The following is an 18236-nucleotide window of genomic DNA, read 5'->3' as shown; positions in this document are numbered from 1 at the left end:
TACTAAAGAACACCCAAAACCTGCTAGGGGATGGATAATAAGGCTATGATAACATTTTATTCACAAAAACGTAAAAGTTAAAAATATTTGTGTAAAAATCTCGTAAACTATGCATGTGACAAACGACATCTTCAGTAATCCCTTATAACCTTCAATACCAGCAAGTTCTACTTTATGACAATAAATTACATTTAAGGTGATTCGTTTTCCATACAAAAGTTGATGCAGTGCTACAGGAAAACGGATAGAGGAATATTGTTATAAAACCGATAAATAGTAATATTTTGGTGTATTATTTTCGCAAACTAACAAAAATTTAGGGTCCGAATACGAGAAGTACCATATTTCAGACCCTCAATTTTGATCAATTCTACATTTGTAGTGGTGCAGATTACAGTGTATTTGCTGAGCGTGTAGTGGTGTCAATGTTAGTGTGTGTGCGTGATAGTTTTTTTTTTCTCTAAAGGCTTTGACTACTAACTTGACAAGTGTAATAGAATGTCAGTGACAATTTATAAAGAGATTTTGTATGAATAAATAAAAAACTAAAAATATTACAATCTGAGAAAAGGAATATTGGAAAAATATTTTTGTTTTAACGCATATTTTTTAAACATTTTTAAATAATGGGTAACAAGTACCGTGTTTTAAAAGAGGACATATATTATAATAAAAAATCAATACATAAAATGACATGGCTGTATGGGCATAGTTCCCTTTGCCTTACCCTTCGGGGAAAACCAAATCAAAAAAAAAGTTGTTGCATTTGCCGGCCTAAATAGTAGTCATTTATAATTAATTGTTTTTCCATCCAACATACAGATTTATTTATATTCTCTTTGCCGCGGACTTTTTGGTGGGACCGGGAACGGGAAGGTTGCTTTCTTCATTGAATAATCTAAATAATCAATACGAAGTGGTGTTTTGTGGTTAATGATCACATTAAGTTAGTCGGAAAACATTCCCGATAGTAGATAGGTAGTTGAAATCGGAATATTCAATAAACAAAGTGTACCTATCTATTTTCGCTTTGCGCCAACAAGCCGCTTACTTCGTTTGGGGTTTGGAGTAAGAGTCTGTGTGGGGGCTTAGGTTTCATCATTTCATTAATCATCATCAAGAAAAAAAAAACACAAGACATGGCTGTATGGGCATAGTTCCCTTTGCCTTGCCCTTTGGGAAAAAAAAATAAGATACATTTTGAAATTCTTATGTATAATAAACAAACATCACAGACATCATGACAGATCTAAAACTAACGAAAATCTTTTTTCTTTTTTCTATTTGACTTATTTATGAATTTTAATCAAGAAAACGTGATAATAAGTTCGACAGCAACCAGTTCAGGTCCCCGAAACAACCCATTTCAGGCCGCGTATATATGGAAATACTACTTCAACACGTCCCAGCCTCGTCATTTTTTAACGTCCTCGTTAAAAAAAACGTCCTAACCTGAACTAATTAACCTAACAATAAACACCACGCGTAAATATAAGTCCAGAAATGCGCTGCAAGTCGTCTGGACTGGGCGCGATAACAACATAAAATTCGATTAGCTGCTAAGTGTCCCGCATGCTATCACCAGCTGTCACTGACATACGTATGAAGTCCTGCGGATTTTATTGGAACTAAATGACAAGTCATAATAATTATATGCGGATACTGCGACATCAGCGCCGTGCTTGCGGGACGTCCTGAAGCGCTATTACATCTTTCAAACGCGATGCGTCAAAGTTTGAACCGACGCAATTTAGGAAAAATGTACCTTATTATTACTGTACTGTGATCGTTATTTGTAAAATCATACAATACATATACACAATTCTTTATACACAATATAATTATTATGACATATTGTGGACTTTCCGGTAGACCTACAAAAATGGAACAATTCAACCATACGTTGTTTTGTTATATCTCAATGGGCTCAGGCAGCGTTTTCGCCGAAAGCTCCAAGTCGGCTATATTTGTAACGATAATTATGTTTGATATTCATCATCATTTTTGAACCATTTTATAAAAAAAAATACTTGTATAAATTATATACCCTAAAGCACGCCCATGAATCACTCTACTCATTGGTGAAAACCGTATGAAAATCCGTTCAGTAGTTTTTTAGTTAGCCGCATGTTCACTGATGCGATTAATGCCTGTTAGAATTTTACAAAATAAAAAATACGGAAATTACGGAAGGTACTTTAGTGCAAAGTACATTATTGTATAATTATAATATTACTGGTAAAAGTGATACTTTTTGAAAATTCCGTAACAAATAAACGGGTTCGCCAAATTCAATTGTAAAAAAAAAATACAAAAAGTAAAAACAATTAAAACATGCACTTGGGTTTGAACCGTGAAAATTAAGAATGGCGGCGACTGCTTTACCAAATGCGCCATTTAGAAGTTAGAAGTAGACTTCAAATTATGCATCTCTTTTAATAGCTAACCTAGTTCGCATGTGTGTGTGACAGCTTCGTGTTTGTACACAAATTGAAATGACACCAACTTTTGATGCAATGTTTTAATATGATATCTGCAGTAAATACTTCAAAATTGTAGCTTAACTTAAAGATAATGTATGTAAGATTTCGCCACCTAACGTTTCACTGGGTCAGAACTCAACACTAAACGAATAAATGGAAAAAAATACGAAAAATGCAGAAGTAACGCCATCTGCTGACGCAGCGTTACCTAGCTGACTGACACGCATCACCTTAAGTAGTTCTACTTTATGATAATAATTACAATGACTTTTAATGATATTAGGCCAAACAAAATAATTACATTTTATAATTTAGTATCTAAATAAAGATTCAATTACTGAAACCAGATTGACCGGACCATATTACATATGTACATACATACATATATGATGAGGTGGGCAGAGCCACAAGTAATCAAAGACAGCAACTACTATTTGAAATAAAAGTTGACTATGCGTAATTGAAACAATTAGAGTCTCACTAATAATTAAAGAATAATTATAATTCAAACAACACTTTTCTACAGTTAAACTTACAAACTATCCAGCTTGAAAAGTGGTCACGCGTAGCAACAAAACATTCCAAAAACGTAGGTACTTACCACTTCTGATATGTAGTAAAAATACGGAAGAACAGTAATCACACTTATTTATTCTGGTATCAAGAAAATAACACTTAACTTGGTAAACACATCCGATGTCGTCAAGGTCCCCAACGCAAGAGAGCGTGTATCAATCCGTCCGATTTGACAACCCCATTCTTGTGTTGCCATTTATAGAAAAATGTCTTATAACTGTCGACGAACAATTCAGCCTAACAATCGTTTATAGATTTCGGTAGCAAAGTTTCGCTCATAAAACAAACAACGACACTGATTTTGGGGTAGACTTGTGATCAACCCCCGACTCCACTAAAAGTTTTGGTAGTGATTTTATTTTGTCCATGGGCAGGACACAGGTTAATTTATGCATCGACGGTGTTAGTGCGGATGTTTTGTGTTACGTGGTTGACAGTAATCTTCTCAATTGTCCGATATTAGTAGGACAGTCCTTCACCGAACAGAAGCAGGTGCTGGTATTCAAGAATGCCAACGAATTGAGGTTTTTATAATATATGTTGAAGGTAGATTAGTTTAGTTCGGAATAAACCACGTAAACGGACGGACGTTGTTTCATTGTGCTAGACACTACAGTGGCTTACGAGGCTGGTTTTACGCGTGCGAAACTATTTAAATAATTGGAAACGTTGTGTGTGATAAGGTGATCCGCCGGAAACACAATTTTTGTAATCATGTCGGTGGGAAAAGTGTCCGAATTTGACATTAAAAGTGGAGCGTGGTCGTCGTACGTGGAACGTTTAGAAATGTACTTTTTAGTGAACGGGGTAAAAGATGAACTGAAGCTGCCAACCTTGATAGCAGTCATGGGTGACGAAGCTTATGAACTTTTAGCAAATCTTGCGAGTCCAAAGAAACCCGCGGAGTTAAAGTATCAAACGGCAGTTGACATATTACGTCAGCATTTACAACCGACGCCCTCTGTGCTCGCCGAAAGATACATATTTAGACAGCGGAGGCAAGCGGGCGGTGAGAATATAGCGGGGTACATAGCGGAACTTAAGAAACTCGCACGGAACTGCAAGTTTGAGGCAAACCTCAACGAAAATCTTCGTGACCAATTTGTATGCGGTATAAGAAGTGACATAGTCCGCCAGAGGCTTTTTGCGGAGTCGGACCAGTTAACTTATGCGGATGCGGTTAAAATAGCGAGTTCCCTCGAAGCGGCGGAGCGCGATGCAGCTGCGGTGGAGGAGAGGGCTACGATAAATACGGGGGGGACGTCGGCGCAGGCAGTACATGCGTTAGGCCACGATGGCTGGAGCGGCGGCGCGGCGCGGCGCGGCGTGGACCGCGGGGACCGCGGGGCGGCCGAGGGGCGAGGGCGGCGGGACCAGTCGCACCTGCGCTCGGCGCGGGAGCCGGCGCGGCGAGGAGCGCTGGCGCTAACCGTCGGTACTTTTGCGGAGGATGCGGGTCCACCGACCATAATTATAACGGTTGTCGGTTCCGGGACTACACCTGTAGTAGGTGCAAGCGCACCGGACATCTACGGCGAGTGTGTCCCCAGAATGGGGACAGGGACACCTCGAGGAGTGGTGGCAGCGGCGCCGGTGGTAACAAATACTCGGCGATTCATTACGGGGACGCGAAGGAAGAATCGTCGGCGGACGAAGGGATGCAGGAGGAGGATTTTCATCATTTATGCTTAAATGACTACAAAGCAGTAAGTTTACCAATCATAATAGATAAAAAAGTGGTAAATATGGAGGTGGACACGGGTACAGCCGTATCATGTGTGAGCAAAAATACATACGATAGATTACTAAGGCATAACAAAATTGAGAAAAGTGAATTAGTTCTAAATTTTTATGATGGAACAAAAATTAAACCTATCGGTGTTATTAGGCCTGTGGTAGCTTACAGCGGACACAGGAAACGGTTGGAGTTATTTATTATTGAAGGTGGCACCACGTCGCTGATAGGTAGACAGTGGTTGGCAGAGTTAAATATAAAAGTACCTATTTTCAGTAATTGTCATAATGTAAGTTTATATCGGTCACAAATGTCTAATGAGATAAATGCTTTGCTTTGTAGGTATAAAGTATTGTTCAGCGGCGGTTTGGGGCGGTACACGGGTGGCAAGGCGACCCTGCGCGTACGTGAAGGCGCGACCCCGGTGTTCCACCGTGCGCGGCCGGTGCCGTACGCGCTGCGCGAGCGAATGGATAGCGAGCTTGACGCGATGTTACGTGAGGGAGTCATCGAGCCCGTCGACCACTCCGACTGGGCGTCGCCCCTCGTGCCGGTAAATAAAGCTGATGGAGGGTTGAGAATCTGTGCTGATTATAAAGCTACTATTAACCCAGTTTTGTTAATTGATAGGTATCCTCTGCCTAAAATAGATGATCTTATGGTAAACTTAAGCGGGGCACAATATTTTTCAAAAATAGACCTTTCTCAAGCCTATAACCAGATAGAGCTAGACGAGACAAAAATATATACCGTTATAAACACTCACCGGGGTTTATATAGGTACAATAGACTAGTATACGGGTTATCGTCTAGCCCGGGGATATTCCAACGAATAATGTGCAATCTGTTGAAAGACATTCCTAATGTCGAAGTTTTCCTAGACGACGTTATCATTGGAGGTAGAACTAAGCAGGAACATTTGTTGGCATTAGAATCAGTTTTTTCTAAATTAAGTCAAAACGGATTAAAGTTGAAGAGCGATAAGTGTGTTTTCTTAGTCAAAGAGGTGGGTTATTTGGGTTATATAATAAATAAAGAGGGAATTAAGACGGACCCGTCAAAAATTGAAGCTATTGCGAGCATACCTACTCCTTCAAATGTCACAGAATTAAGGTCGTTTCTGGGATTATTAAATTTCTATGGAAAATTTATTAAAAATATGAGTGGAAAATTGTTTCCATTATATGACCTTCTGAAAAAGGGTAAGGAGTGGGTTTGGTCCATAGAATGCGAAAGAGCATTTGTAGAAATAAAAAGAATTTTATCAAGCGCGGAAGTATTGGTTCATTACGATCCGAAGAAACCGCTCATCGTCACCTGCGACGCGAGTTCGCGAGGGGCAGGGGGGGTGCTGACTCAGCCCGGCGCGGACGGCTGCGAGCGGCCGGTCGTGTATGCGTCACGCACGCTTAACGACGCTGAGAAAAAATATTCACAAATACATAAGGAGGCTCTGGCTATTATTTTTTGTATAAAGAAATTTCACCAATATTTATACGGCCGCCGATTTACTTTGAGGACGGATCATAAACCGTTAGTATCGATATTTGGTCCAAACACGGGTATACCGACTATGATAGCCAGCCGCATGCAGCGATGGGCTATAATCTTATCTGCCTACTCGTTTAATATCGAGTACATTCGCACTGACGAAAATGGCGCGGACGGCTTGTCGCGATTGCCTGTCGAGGTACAGTCTTCGGGTGGCGGGGCGGCGGCGGCGCCGACGCTGACACTACCGGAGCAAACTTACCTACATTACGTACAAGACGCGTTATTTTTAGATTATACTGAAATTAAGCGTCAGACTACACGGGACCCGATTCTAGCAAAAGTGTTAAATTATATTCGCGTTGGGTGGCCGGAACAATGTGAGGTAGTCAATTTACTACCATTTTATAATAGAAAAAAAGAACTTTATGAGGAATTAGGGTGTGTCATGTGGGGACATAGATTAGTGGTACCTGAAAACTGTAAAAACAAAATTTTGTCCATGTTACACGAGCCCCATATGGGTATTGTAAAATCCAAGGCCTTAGCTCGGAGCTATGTGTGGTGGCCGGGGGTGGACGAGGCGGTGCAGCGTATGTGTCAGGAGTGCGCGGTGTGCGCGGCGCAGGCCGATGCGCCCACAAAGCAGGCTCCGTGCATGTGGCCGTGGCCTAACAGGGCCTGGACGCGATTACATTTAGATTTTATGGGGCCCATAGCCGGAAAAACTTATCTGGTCGTTATCGACGCCACGTCAAAGTGGATAGAAATTTTTAACATGTCGAGTACTTCAGCGGGTGCACTTATTGATCGGTTGTACGAATTATTTAGCCGGTGGGGGCTGCCCAAGCAGATTGTAAGTGATAATGGTCCACAATTTGCGTCGGGGGAATTAGAAAGTTTTATTAAAAGTAACGGTATAGAACACATATTCACAGCCCCATACCATCCGGCATCGAACGGACTTGCAGAAAATGCGGTTCGTACTCTTAAGCGGGTTATAAAAAAGGCATTAATTGAAAAGAAAAATGTAGACAGGGCGTTATGGACATTTTTAATACATTATAGGAATGTGGAGCATTCAACAACGGGCGAAAGCCCCGCAATGCTTCTGTTAGGTAGGCGTATTAGAACTCGGTTAGATGCTATTAAGCCGGACAGGGAAGAACAAGTTCACCGCGCCCAGCAAAGACAGCAACGAGCGGCGGGGGGTGGCAGCAGAGGAATGGACAGGGAAGAGGAAGTTTGGTATAGGCAGTATTTAAAAGGTGAAAAATGGGTGCCAGGCCGCATAGTAGATCGCTTAGGGGCGTCTAATTATAAAGTAATAGGTGAAGCAGGGGAAACGGTGCATAAACACATAAACCAGCTACGCAAAAGGTCTGGTAGTAATCGGCTATCCATGGTATCTACAGTTACATTAAAAAGTGAACAATCAAATACAGATTCTCAACCATCCGGTTCGGGTATCGGCACTGATTCTCCGGTGGCGAGGCAGTCGGAGGGGTCGCCGGGCCTGGGGACGCCCGGGAGCTCGTCCAGTAGCATAGTGGAAGAAATGGGGAATGCGCATAGCGAGGAGACTGATCCTCTAGCTTCTCCAGAGTGGCATTTTACCTCGCCGACCACGTCACCGCCCCGAACTCGTCCAATTAGAACGTGCCGTATTAAAAACATACCTAAATATAAATTCTAGTATTTAAAAGTAATAATATAATAGTATTAAGTATTATTTTTATATAGTATAATAGTATTAAGTTTATAAGTTTAGTAGTTGTTTATATAAGTATAGATCTATGTCTCTGTTCCTTGTATAATATCTCCGTTGTTGTTTTTAATATAAGGAAAAAGAGCAGTATATAAGTTTAGTGTGAAGGAGTATAATATATGTTGAAGGTAGATTAGTTTAGTTCGGAATAAACCACGTAAACGGACGGACGTTGTTTCATTGTGCTAGACACTACAGTTTTATTATGATGATGAATTCCCTTTTGCTAACGGTGGTAGTGATGATACTGCGAGTGTAAAGGTCGTCTCCGCTTCATGCGCAAGATTGTGTGGAGAGGCGATTATCAGAGCTCGTACTGATGTTGTGATTAATTGATATGTTAGGCTTAGCGGAAGAGTCGTGGGGAAGCCAAACCGAGAATTCACGATAGCCGGCGGGTTATACAAAGTAGAGGAAGGTCAGCTCTTTGTTCATATTACCCCACTGTCAGTTTTTGTTATATTGATGAAGGTGATATTATAGGTAGAGGAAATAGAGTTCAGATTGTCAATCATATTTGTACATCACCCACAGACCTCGTTGGCGAGCATTTAGGTATAGAGCCTAAAGATGTTAACTTTAGCAAAACGCTTGAAGAGCCACATAAACGACGTCTATTTAACATTTTGAACGAATACAAGCATTGCTTCGCGCAATCATTAGAGGGGTTGGCATGTACAAATATGACTGAAATGAAAATTGAATTGAATATTGAGCGTCCTGTGGTTTACTGGCCTTACATATTGTCGCACAAGGAACGACAACAAGTAAGAGAAATGGTTGGTGAGATGATGAATGCGGGGATTGTACGAGAAATTGTATCGGAATATGCGAGTCCAATTATGTTGGTTCGTAAGAAGGACTGTAAACAAAGGCTCTGTGTTGATTATAGGTTTCTGAATTCAATGACAGTTAAGATAAGGTACCCGATGGCAGTGATTGAAGACGAGATTGCTCGATTAGTGGGGCAGGCCTACTTTATAACTTTGGATCTGGTATCTGGATACTACCAGGTGCCTATTGCAGAAGAATCGAAACCCTTAACTTCCTTTATCACCCCAGACGGCCAATATGAATTTAATCGTATGCCGTTTGGGTTGGCTAACGAACCAGCCGTATTTCAAAGGCTGATGAATAAGGTATTGGTTTCCGCTAGGTTCTCAGAAGCTACTGTTTACATCGATGACGTATTAACTTACGAAAAGGATGTAGAAGAGTGTCTGGATAGGTAAGAAAGGGTTTTACAGTTGATAGAAAAGGCAAGCCTAACTCTGAATTTGGCTAAATGTAATTTCTTACAGCAGAATTATTAACTATTTGGGTTATGATATTAGCGCTGCTGGGGTGCGGCCGGCTGACAAAAAGACACAGTCAGTGTTTGATGTTCCTCGTCCCACCAATCCACATTCCGTCCGCCAATTTTTGGGACTAGTAGGATAGTTTCGGGAAATTTATAAGGAATTATGCGTCTTTATCACATCCGTTGAATAAGTTGCTCAAGAAGGATGTGGAATGGTGTTGGACTGAGGAACAAGAAGCCGCATTTGTTGACCTCAAGAGTAGTCTGATAGATAGGCCAATCTTAGCCATTTACGACCCGACTGCCGAAACACAGTTGCACACTGACGCCAGTGAAGTGGGCGTCAGTGGAATATTGATGCAGCGACGTAATGGAAACGACACCTACCATCCCGTAGCGTACTATAGTCGCCAGACATCTCCAGAAGAGAAAAGGCTTCACGCTTATAAACTTGAGACTCTTGCTATAGTAAGTTCGCTCAAAAGTTTCGGGTTTATCTTCTGGGTCAGAATTTCAAATCACGACCGATTGTAGTGCGTTGCGCTCCATGCTTTCCAAACGCGATTTGGTTCCACGTATTGCCCGCTGGTGGCTGTTTTTGTTTTTTGAATATCGTGCTGGCACGAAAATGACGCACGTGGACCTTCTATTTCGGAACCCAATTGAGGATCTTAGTTCAATGGAAATTGACGCTGGTCTTTACCCGACGGTTATGTCAATCAATGAGGGGGACAGGTTGTAGACTCTTCAATTAGGTGATAGTGAACTGGGTCGCATTCGGGAATTTCTTACCTCTGATATTAATGCAGATGGGTTAAAGTACATAACAGAAAACTAATTCAAATGAGGGCCTATTGCACGTAAACGAAAAGTCGAGGTGCCTTTTCACACCCTGTACATCGATCACCTTGGACCCTTTGTGCGAACAAAGAGAGGAAAACTCTTACCTATTGGTAGTCGTAGATGCCTTTACGAAATTTATATTTATCAGGCCAGTCAGAAATACCAAAAACAGTTACAACAACGCGAGAATTAGAAGATATTTTCTATACATTCAGAAACCCAGATCGAATGATTAGCGACCGCAGTACTTGCTTCACATCGTACGTGTTCAAACGTTTTGCTCGGATAAAGGTATTAGACACGTGTTGAACGCAGTTGCAAGTCCTAGGTCCAATGGACAAGTAGAGCGGTGTAATCGCACGATGTTGGGGTCGTTAACTGCGCAAAATCTTAATTTTGACAAGAACGTCTGGGATGACAAGATAGGTAGAGTCCAATGGGGCATGAACAACACCCGTCAGAAGACAACGGGACGGACTGAGGTAATGTTTGGACTTCAGATGGATGCGGAAATTAATCCTATGTTGAACGAAATAGTACGCGAAACGCAAAATCATACTTTCTTGTCAGTTCGGGAATCCCTTAAAGATGTAAAAATTGACGATTCAAAGTGTAACAATGTTACCTACTGAATAAACATATTTTTGAGTTTGAATTTGATGGGATTGATGACTACTTCATTTAACAAATCGAATGTCACCCTGGATTCACGTTAATGATGATAAAGAAAGTAGTGATGAAGATGACTGATTGTGTCATTACTATATATAATCAAAAGAAAGTAAGTAGAGGTACTGTTTGTTGGATGAAACTGTAAGATATGTATTTAGTAATAGCTTGAGAAGGAGGGCTCATAGCTATTTAGTTAAGGTGACTTTCAATTTTGTGAGGAGGGTTCACAATTATTTTAATTATTGTATATAAGAAGGAGGGTTTGTATACAATAATTACAAGTGTGAGAAAGAAGGTTCACACTCAATTTCTCTGCAATAGTTCGTGAGAAGGAAGGGTTTGCGAACTGTTGACAACTTGAATAGCTTTATAATGTTATGATGATTATTTTAATTATCGTATATAAGAAGGAAGGGTTTGTATACGATAGTTACAAGTGTGAGAAAGAAGGTTCACACTCAATTGCTTTGCAATGGTTCGTGAGAAGGAAGGGTTTGCGAACTATTGACAGCTTGAATAGCTTTATAAATATTATGATTATTTTAATTATCGTATATAAGAAGGAAGGGTTTGTATACGATAGTTATAAGTGTGAGAAAGAAGGTTCACACTCAATTGCTTTGCAATAGTTCGTGAGAAGGAAGGGTTTGCGAACTATTGACGGCTTGAATAGCTTTATAATATTATGATTATTTTAATTATCGTATATAAGAAGGAAGGTTTGTATACGATAATTACAAGTGTGAGAAAGAAGGTTCACACTCAATTGTTTTGCAATAGTTCGTGAGAAGGAAGGGTTTGCGAACTATTGACAACTTGAATAGCTTTATATTATGATTAGAAAGAAGAACTGATGTTTAACCCCGTAAATGCGATTATATGTCGTTGCACTTTTAGATTTTAAGTGAAGCTTTGTAACTGTTCTCGATGTGTGTAGAATCACTTGGCCCGCCGAATGTTAGGTTTGAACATTGGACGTTTTGTCTACGTGCATGAGGACATGCACGACGTCAGGATGGTCGAATGTTAGGTTTTCTGTAATTTTGTGCGAATTTGTGTTGCCTTCATATGGCAACACTAGGAGAAAGGGTATAAAAAGGCGTGTTTGTCTTTCATTGGGGTCTTTTGATTCGAGCACGCATCGAAGGCAGACGTACCATTTTGAACACGTGCACACTTGTGTTTGGGCACGTGTGCGTTTTGGAAATTTAGAGTAAGTAACCAATATACTTATTATTTATTATTCAATGGTTGTTTTATTTATAGAGCATGTACCTGAGGCAGCTTTATGTATTTCCAGGTATCCGTATGTTAGTAAATGATCATGTTACCGTGGTCGTACTACAATATGTACCTTCAAGTAAAGTCAAACTTTGATCAATACTTTCCGCTAAAGCACGTTAGAAATTTAGAATAATGGCATTCAGTTAAAAATGATCCATGTATATTCCTGGTGTTTATTTGGTACAGATCTTGTTTTTTCTTTAATCAGTTCTTGTATCGTTTTTTTTTCTGATGCTAAATCTTGAAAGAGTATTTAAATAATGGCATTCAGTTTATGATACCAAATGTTACGTTTCTCAATGGTTTCTGTCCCGAACAAAAAGCTTACCGAATCATTTTTGCCAGTGAAATTACTTCGTGTTAATTTTCGTTTTTTTTTTTTGGTTAACTTAATTGGTTTGCTTGCGTTTATTTCTTTTCGATACACTTTCTGCATTTTGTGAATGTGAAAACGATTCCATGCTGATAAATATTCAATGTGAAATAAATTGAAAAATATTGTCTTAAATGTAGTACATGGTTATTGACTGGTTGTGTGTGGTTGGTATATTTTAGTTGGATACTGATCATATATTTTCCTTTATTCAGTTCTCTTATTAAAAAAAAAGTCGAATGTTGTTCAATATATTTTGGCAAAGCATGAGAAGACTTTTAAATAATGGCATTCAACTTATAATGTCAAATGCTAAGTTTCATAATGGTTTCTGTCTCGAGCAAAAAGCTAATTGAATCATTTTTGCCAGTGAAATTACTTCGTGTAATTTTCGTTTTTTTTTTTGGTTAACTTAATTGGTTTGCTTGCGTTTTTTTCTTTTCGATACACTTTTTTCATTTTGTGTATGTGAAAACGATTCCATGCTGATAAATATTCAATGTGAAATAAATTGAAAAATATTGTCTTAAATATAGTACATGGTTATTGACTGGTTGTGTGTGGTTGGTATAGTTTAGTTGGATACTGATCATATATTTTCTTTTATTCAGTTCTCTTATTAAAAAAAAAGTCGAATGTTGTTCAAAATTTTTTGTCAAAGCATGAAAAGTTTTTTAATTAATGGCATTCATCTTATAATGTCAAATGCTATGTTTCTTAATGGTTTCTGTCTCGAACAAAAAGCTTATTGAATCATTTTTGCCAGTGAAATTACTTCGTGTAATTTAAGTTTTTTTTTGGTTAAGTTTATTTCTTTTCGATACACTTTTTTCATTTTGTGTATGTGAAAACGATTCCATGCTGATAAATATTCAATGTGAAATAAATTGAAAAATGTTGTCTTAAATGTAGTACATGGTTATTGAATGGTTGTGTGTGGTTGGTATATTTTAGTTGGATACTGATTTTATATTTTCCTTTATTCAGTTCTCTTATTAAAAAGAAGTCGAATGTTGTTCAATATTTTTTGGCAAAGCATGAGAAGACTTTTAAATATTGGCATTCAAATTATAATGTCAAATGCTAAGTTTCTTAATGGCTTTTGTCCCGAACTAAGTGTCAGTGATTTTTCAATGCGTTCATTTTCAAAAAAAAAATTTTTCGTGTGGGTTGTGAGGTAAATTACCAACCTCATCAACTCTGGTGTCAGGGTTACTATGGAGCCGCCAAAGGCACCTGACATGACTCATGTAACGACTACATACTTACATCAGTAAGTAGTAACCTGGATCAACGGCTTAACGTGCCTTTCGAAGCTCGGATCATCTTACTTTCGGAAAATCAGGTGATCAGCCTGTATGGTCTAACCAAACTAGGGATCACAAAGTGATTTTTGTGATATGTCCAAACCGGGATTTGAACCCGGGACCTTTGGATCGTGAGCCCAACGCTCAAACCACTGGACTACGGAGGCCGTGTTTATATCTTCTGATGTTTGCATTTTTATCTTTTGATTTTTTTTTTTGGAACATGACCTCGTAAAGCCGAGGTTTCCAGACACAATAGTAAAACAATGGAGGAGTTTGGATTTTAAAAGGACTGTCGGCATTACGACTTCAAAAGTAAAAAAGAATCCTTGATGTTTAATATACCATGTTTATATACTCGGTATCACTGCGTTTATTTCTTTTCGATACACTTTTAGTGTCTTAGGCAGACATAATGTGAGTTTTAATTTAGAATAAAACCCAATTTTTTAACTTGAACTTATATTAATTATAAAATTGTACAAAATGTGTAAATGATGCGTTCGGTCAAGAGGTCAGAACGAAAGTGAGATTGCAAATTTATTGGCAAGAAACTCCTATGCAAAATGCAGGTTTTGTTATACGCGGGTGATAATTGCGGACTTGATTTAAGAAGGCGCTGGCCGGAACATCTTCCCCCCTGTTGAAGACATCGACTTCAACCGCATAGATCCTCAGGCGTCGGTAGCGGGCAGAGGCGAGTGAGAGGGCGTCGTATGGTGCCTCTCGTTGTGTTGACGTCAGCTACTCTGGAGACTCCATCCGGACCAGGAAACAGACGCAGGACTCGTCCAAGGCGCCAGCATAAGGGTGGCGTGTTTTCTTCATGAATCAGGACCATATCTTCAACCTTCAGATCGCCTTTGTTCACTCTCCATTTACATCTTTGTTGCAGCTCGCCGATGTATTCGCCTTGCCAACGTTTCCAAAAACTCTGGCGCAACTTTTCGACGCGAGCGTAGCGTTGGAGATAACTTTCGTTGCAATCTTCCAGGGTTGGTGTAGGTAGAGCTCTTAGCGGTCTGCCAATGAGAAAGTGCCCTGGGGATAGGAAAAGGAGATCGTCAGGAGATGAAGAGAGAGGACACAAGGGGCGGCTATTTAAAATGGCTTCCACTTGTGCAAATAAAGTAGTAATCTCCTCGAATGTGAGATGAGTGTTTCCCATTATGCGCTTAACATGGTATTTGGCCGATTTAACACCGGCTTCCCAAATACCGCCAAAATGAGGAGCGTATGCGGGTGTGAAATTAAATTTTATTCCTTCTTGAGTTGCAAAATCCGAAAGAGATTCTACATTTTCCTTAAAAAAACTATTTAGCTCTTTAGCACCGGCTATAAAATTACGACCATTGTCACAGAATATTTCAGCTGGCCTTCCTCTGCGAGCAACAAAACGGCGTAAGGTCATTATGAAAGAATTCTTGGTGAGATCGCTAACAGCTTCCAAGTGCAAACATTTATATCTCAGACATACGAACAAACATAAATACATTTTCACAAGCTTAGCTCCTCGACCCTTTCGATTTAAAATCAGGAAAGGACCTGCAAAGTCAAGGCCTACGGAGACAAACGGAAAGTCCGCCGTGATTCGCTGAGCGGGCAGATCGCCCATTTTAGGGCACAAAGTCTTCCCTTGTACACGCCTGCACCGTACACAGCTATATACCGTGCGCTGCGCCGCGCGCCTCCCGTCTATCGGCCAGACTCTTTCCCTAATTATGGCTAACAGTAATTGCGGTCCAGCATGCATGTTGTTACAGTGTTCGTGTGCAAATATAAGCCTACATAAGTGATGTCTAGGATCGAGAAGAATGGGATGACGTTTGTCGTAAGTATAATGAGATGCGTTTATCCGACCACCTACTCTTATTAAGTTATTTTCAAAGAATGGTGATAATGACAATATTCTGGACTTTGGACTCAATGATTTACCTTTCGATAGTAAATTATATTCTGTGGGAAAACTTTGTTGCTGAGCTATGCTGCACAGATGATTAAATGAATCATTTAATTCCTCAATAGTTAAGCTGCCTAATATTTTACTATTAGGATTTTTTATATTATGTATGAACCTTTTAGCATATGCGAAGGATCGTTGAATTCTGTTTAGCTTAGAATATCTAATGAAATCAATTAAGGGTTGTGAGACAGTTACTGCCATGGATTTTACTTCCGGCAAAGATTCTAATGGAGTCGGTTTTAATGTAGGCCAGAAAGTTTCATCTTTTGACAGAAAATTCGGACCTGACCACCAGAGTTCAGAGTGCAGCAGTTGGACCGCATTGACCCCTCTGGAAATAAGATCTGCTGGATTATAGGCGGTAGGTACATAGCGCCATGAAGAAGGTAGTGTAGTCTCTAAAATTTCACCTATGCGATTGGCTGTAAAGGTTTTCAGCTTACTAGGCTCGCTGTTTATCCAACTGAGTACAACGCTAGAGTCGCACCAGTGCACAACAGCTGATGGGGTGAATCGTAAGGACTCTAGTACGCTTTTACACAATCTGGCAGCAAGCAGAGCAGCACAAAGCTCTAAGCGTGGGATCGTGGTGGGCTTTAGTGGCGCCACCTTTGATTTCGCGCACAAAAGTTTAACAGAGACATTATTTTCAGCATCCATTGTTTTTATGTAGACGCAAGCCCCATAAGCGCGTTGCGAGGCGTCGCTAAATGAATGCATCTCTACATCCTTTGGTAAATCACACAGGACGGACCTGGGAATCTGGAGAGTGGTAAGATCAGGTATGTAGCTAGCAAACTCGTGCCAAGCATTATTTATATCATCTGGAACCGGCTGGTCCCAGTCTATTTTTTGTAGCCACAACTGCTGTAGCATAATTTTAGGTAAGATTACACATGGACTTAATAGACCCAAAGGGTCGAAAATTTTGAATGAATTTGACATTATGTAACGCTTAGTTACTTTTGTATTTGTGCTATTTTGAAGTGGAAGGGAGACTGGAAAATGTAATTTATCGTTAGAAGGATTCCAGCCAAGTCCGAGAGTACTCGACGATTCGCTTAAAGTCAGGCTATCTTGAGAGTTAATATTAGAATTATCAAATATTTGAGGCAGATTTGTTTTATACTTTCTCAAAGGGAAGCAAGCTCCGCTAAGAGCAGAAGCGACTGATTTTTGAATATAACGAAGTTCTTCTTCACTGTCGGCTCCAGTTATAAGGTCATCTACGTAAAAATCGTTTTGAATTATTGTTTTTATTTGCGCATCCTCGCACTCCTCCCCGACCTGCCAGAGACACTTAGTACTTAAATAGCTCGCACTTGCGGTCCCGTAAGTGAGAGTATTCAGACGTAAGGTTTTGATAGGTTCAGACTCATCTTCCCTCCACAGAATCAATTGCAAGTCACGATCTTCATCAGACACTTGCACTTGTCGGTACGTCTTTTCGATGTCTCCAGTTAAAATAAACTTATACTGGCGAGCTCGAATCAATATGGAGAAAAGAGAGTTCTGCACGTTACGACCTACCATCAATATATCGTTGACTGACAGGCCGGTGGAAGTGGGCGCCGATCCGTCGAACACAACTCGGAGTTTTGTAGATTCGCTGCTCTCCTTGATGACAGCGTGATGGCATAAAAAATATGCAGGTTCAGGCCTTCGAATATCCGATACGGATAAATGACCTAAGTCTTGATATTCCTTGATAAAATTACAGTATCTTGATTTTAAATCAGGACTTTTTCTGAAGCGCTTTTCTAGATTCAATAACCTTTTTTTAGCTAGGTGATATGAATCTCCTAGGCAGGCAGGTGGTTGCTTAAGAGGCAGCCTGACGCTGAACCTGCCATCGATGAGACGAGAAGTGTGACTGTTGAAATGCCTTTCACATGCTATCTCTTGTTTACTAAGAATTAATTTTTTAGGAAGTTCTTCCAGCTCCCAGAATTTAGGGAGCAATACGTCAATGTTTGCATCTGAAACCATAACATGGTTGCAGTGAACATCTTTCGAGGACGAAGAAATTATCGGACCAGCCAATAGCCAGCCAAACTGAGAGCTTCTTAGCTGGGGATTTTTGGGTCCCAAGGAATGCTGTTCGCATCCTAGGATATCCCAGAAAATGTCTGCACCAATAAGAATATCTACTGGCGCAGGTTGGTCGAACTTAGGGTCGGCCAGTAATAAGCCTTTAGGAAGCTGCAATTTTTGTAACTCGATTGGAGCTTTAGGTACGTCTCCTGTCAATTCATCGAGTACTAGACATGAAAGTGAAACATTGAATGAATTGTTAATTGACTTTAGCTGTACAATACAACTTTCCACTACTTTATTAGTGGCACTATTGCCTATGCCAATGACATTTATTGAATCTATTTTCCTTGTTTTCAAGGACAAAGATTGCTGTAAGCTTTTGCTTATGAATGTAGACTGGCTGC

At 40.0% G+C, this 18236-nt stretch overlaps 1 protein-coding gene across 1 annotated transcript; it reads left to right on the top strand.

The window, feature by feature from the left end:
- The first annotated feature begins 4419 nt into the window (after nt 1-4419).
- Nucleotides 4420-7981, top strand: LOC126380930 (uncharacterized protein K02A2.6-like). Its single transcript, XM_050030500.1, has 2 exons — nt 4420-4765; nt 5137-7981. The coding sequence occupies exons 1-2, from the start codon at nt 4752-4754 to the stop codon at nt 7979-7981; spliced, it is 2859 nt and encodes a 952-aa protein (XP_049886457.1). The 5' UTR covers nt 4420-4751.
- The last annotated feature ends 10255 nt before the right edge of the window (nt 7982-18236 follow it).

This window comes from Pectinophora gossypiella, unplaced genomic scaffold, assembly GCF_024362695.1.
Source record: "Pectinophora gossypiella unplaced genomic scaffold, ilPecGoss1.1 Pgos_31, whole genome shotgun sequence".
In the NCBI taxonomy this organism is placed as follows: Eukaryota; Metazoa; Arthropoda; class Insecta; order Lepidoptera; family Gelechiidae; genus Pectinophora; species Pectinophora gossypiella.
Note: the sequence above shows the minus strand (reverse complement) of the source record. Positions and strands in the feature narration are given on the sequence as shown.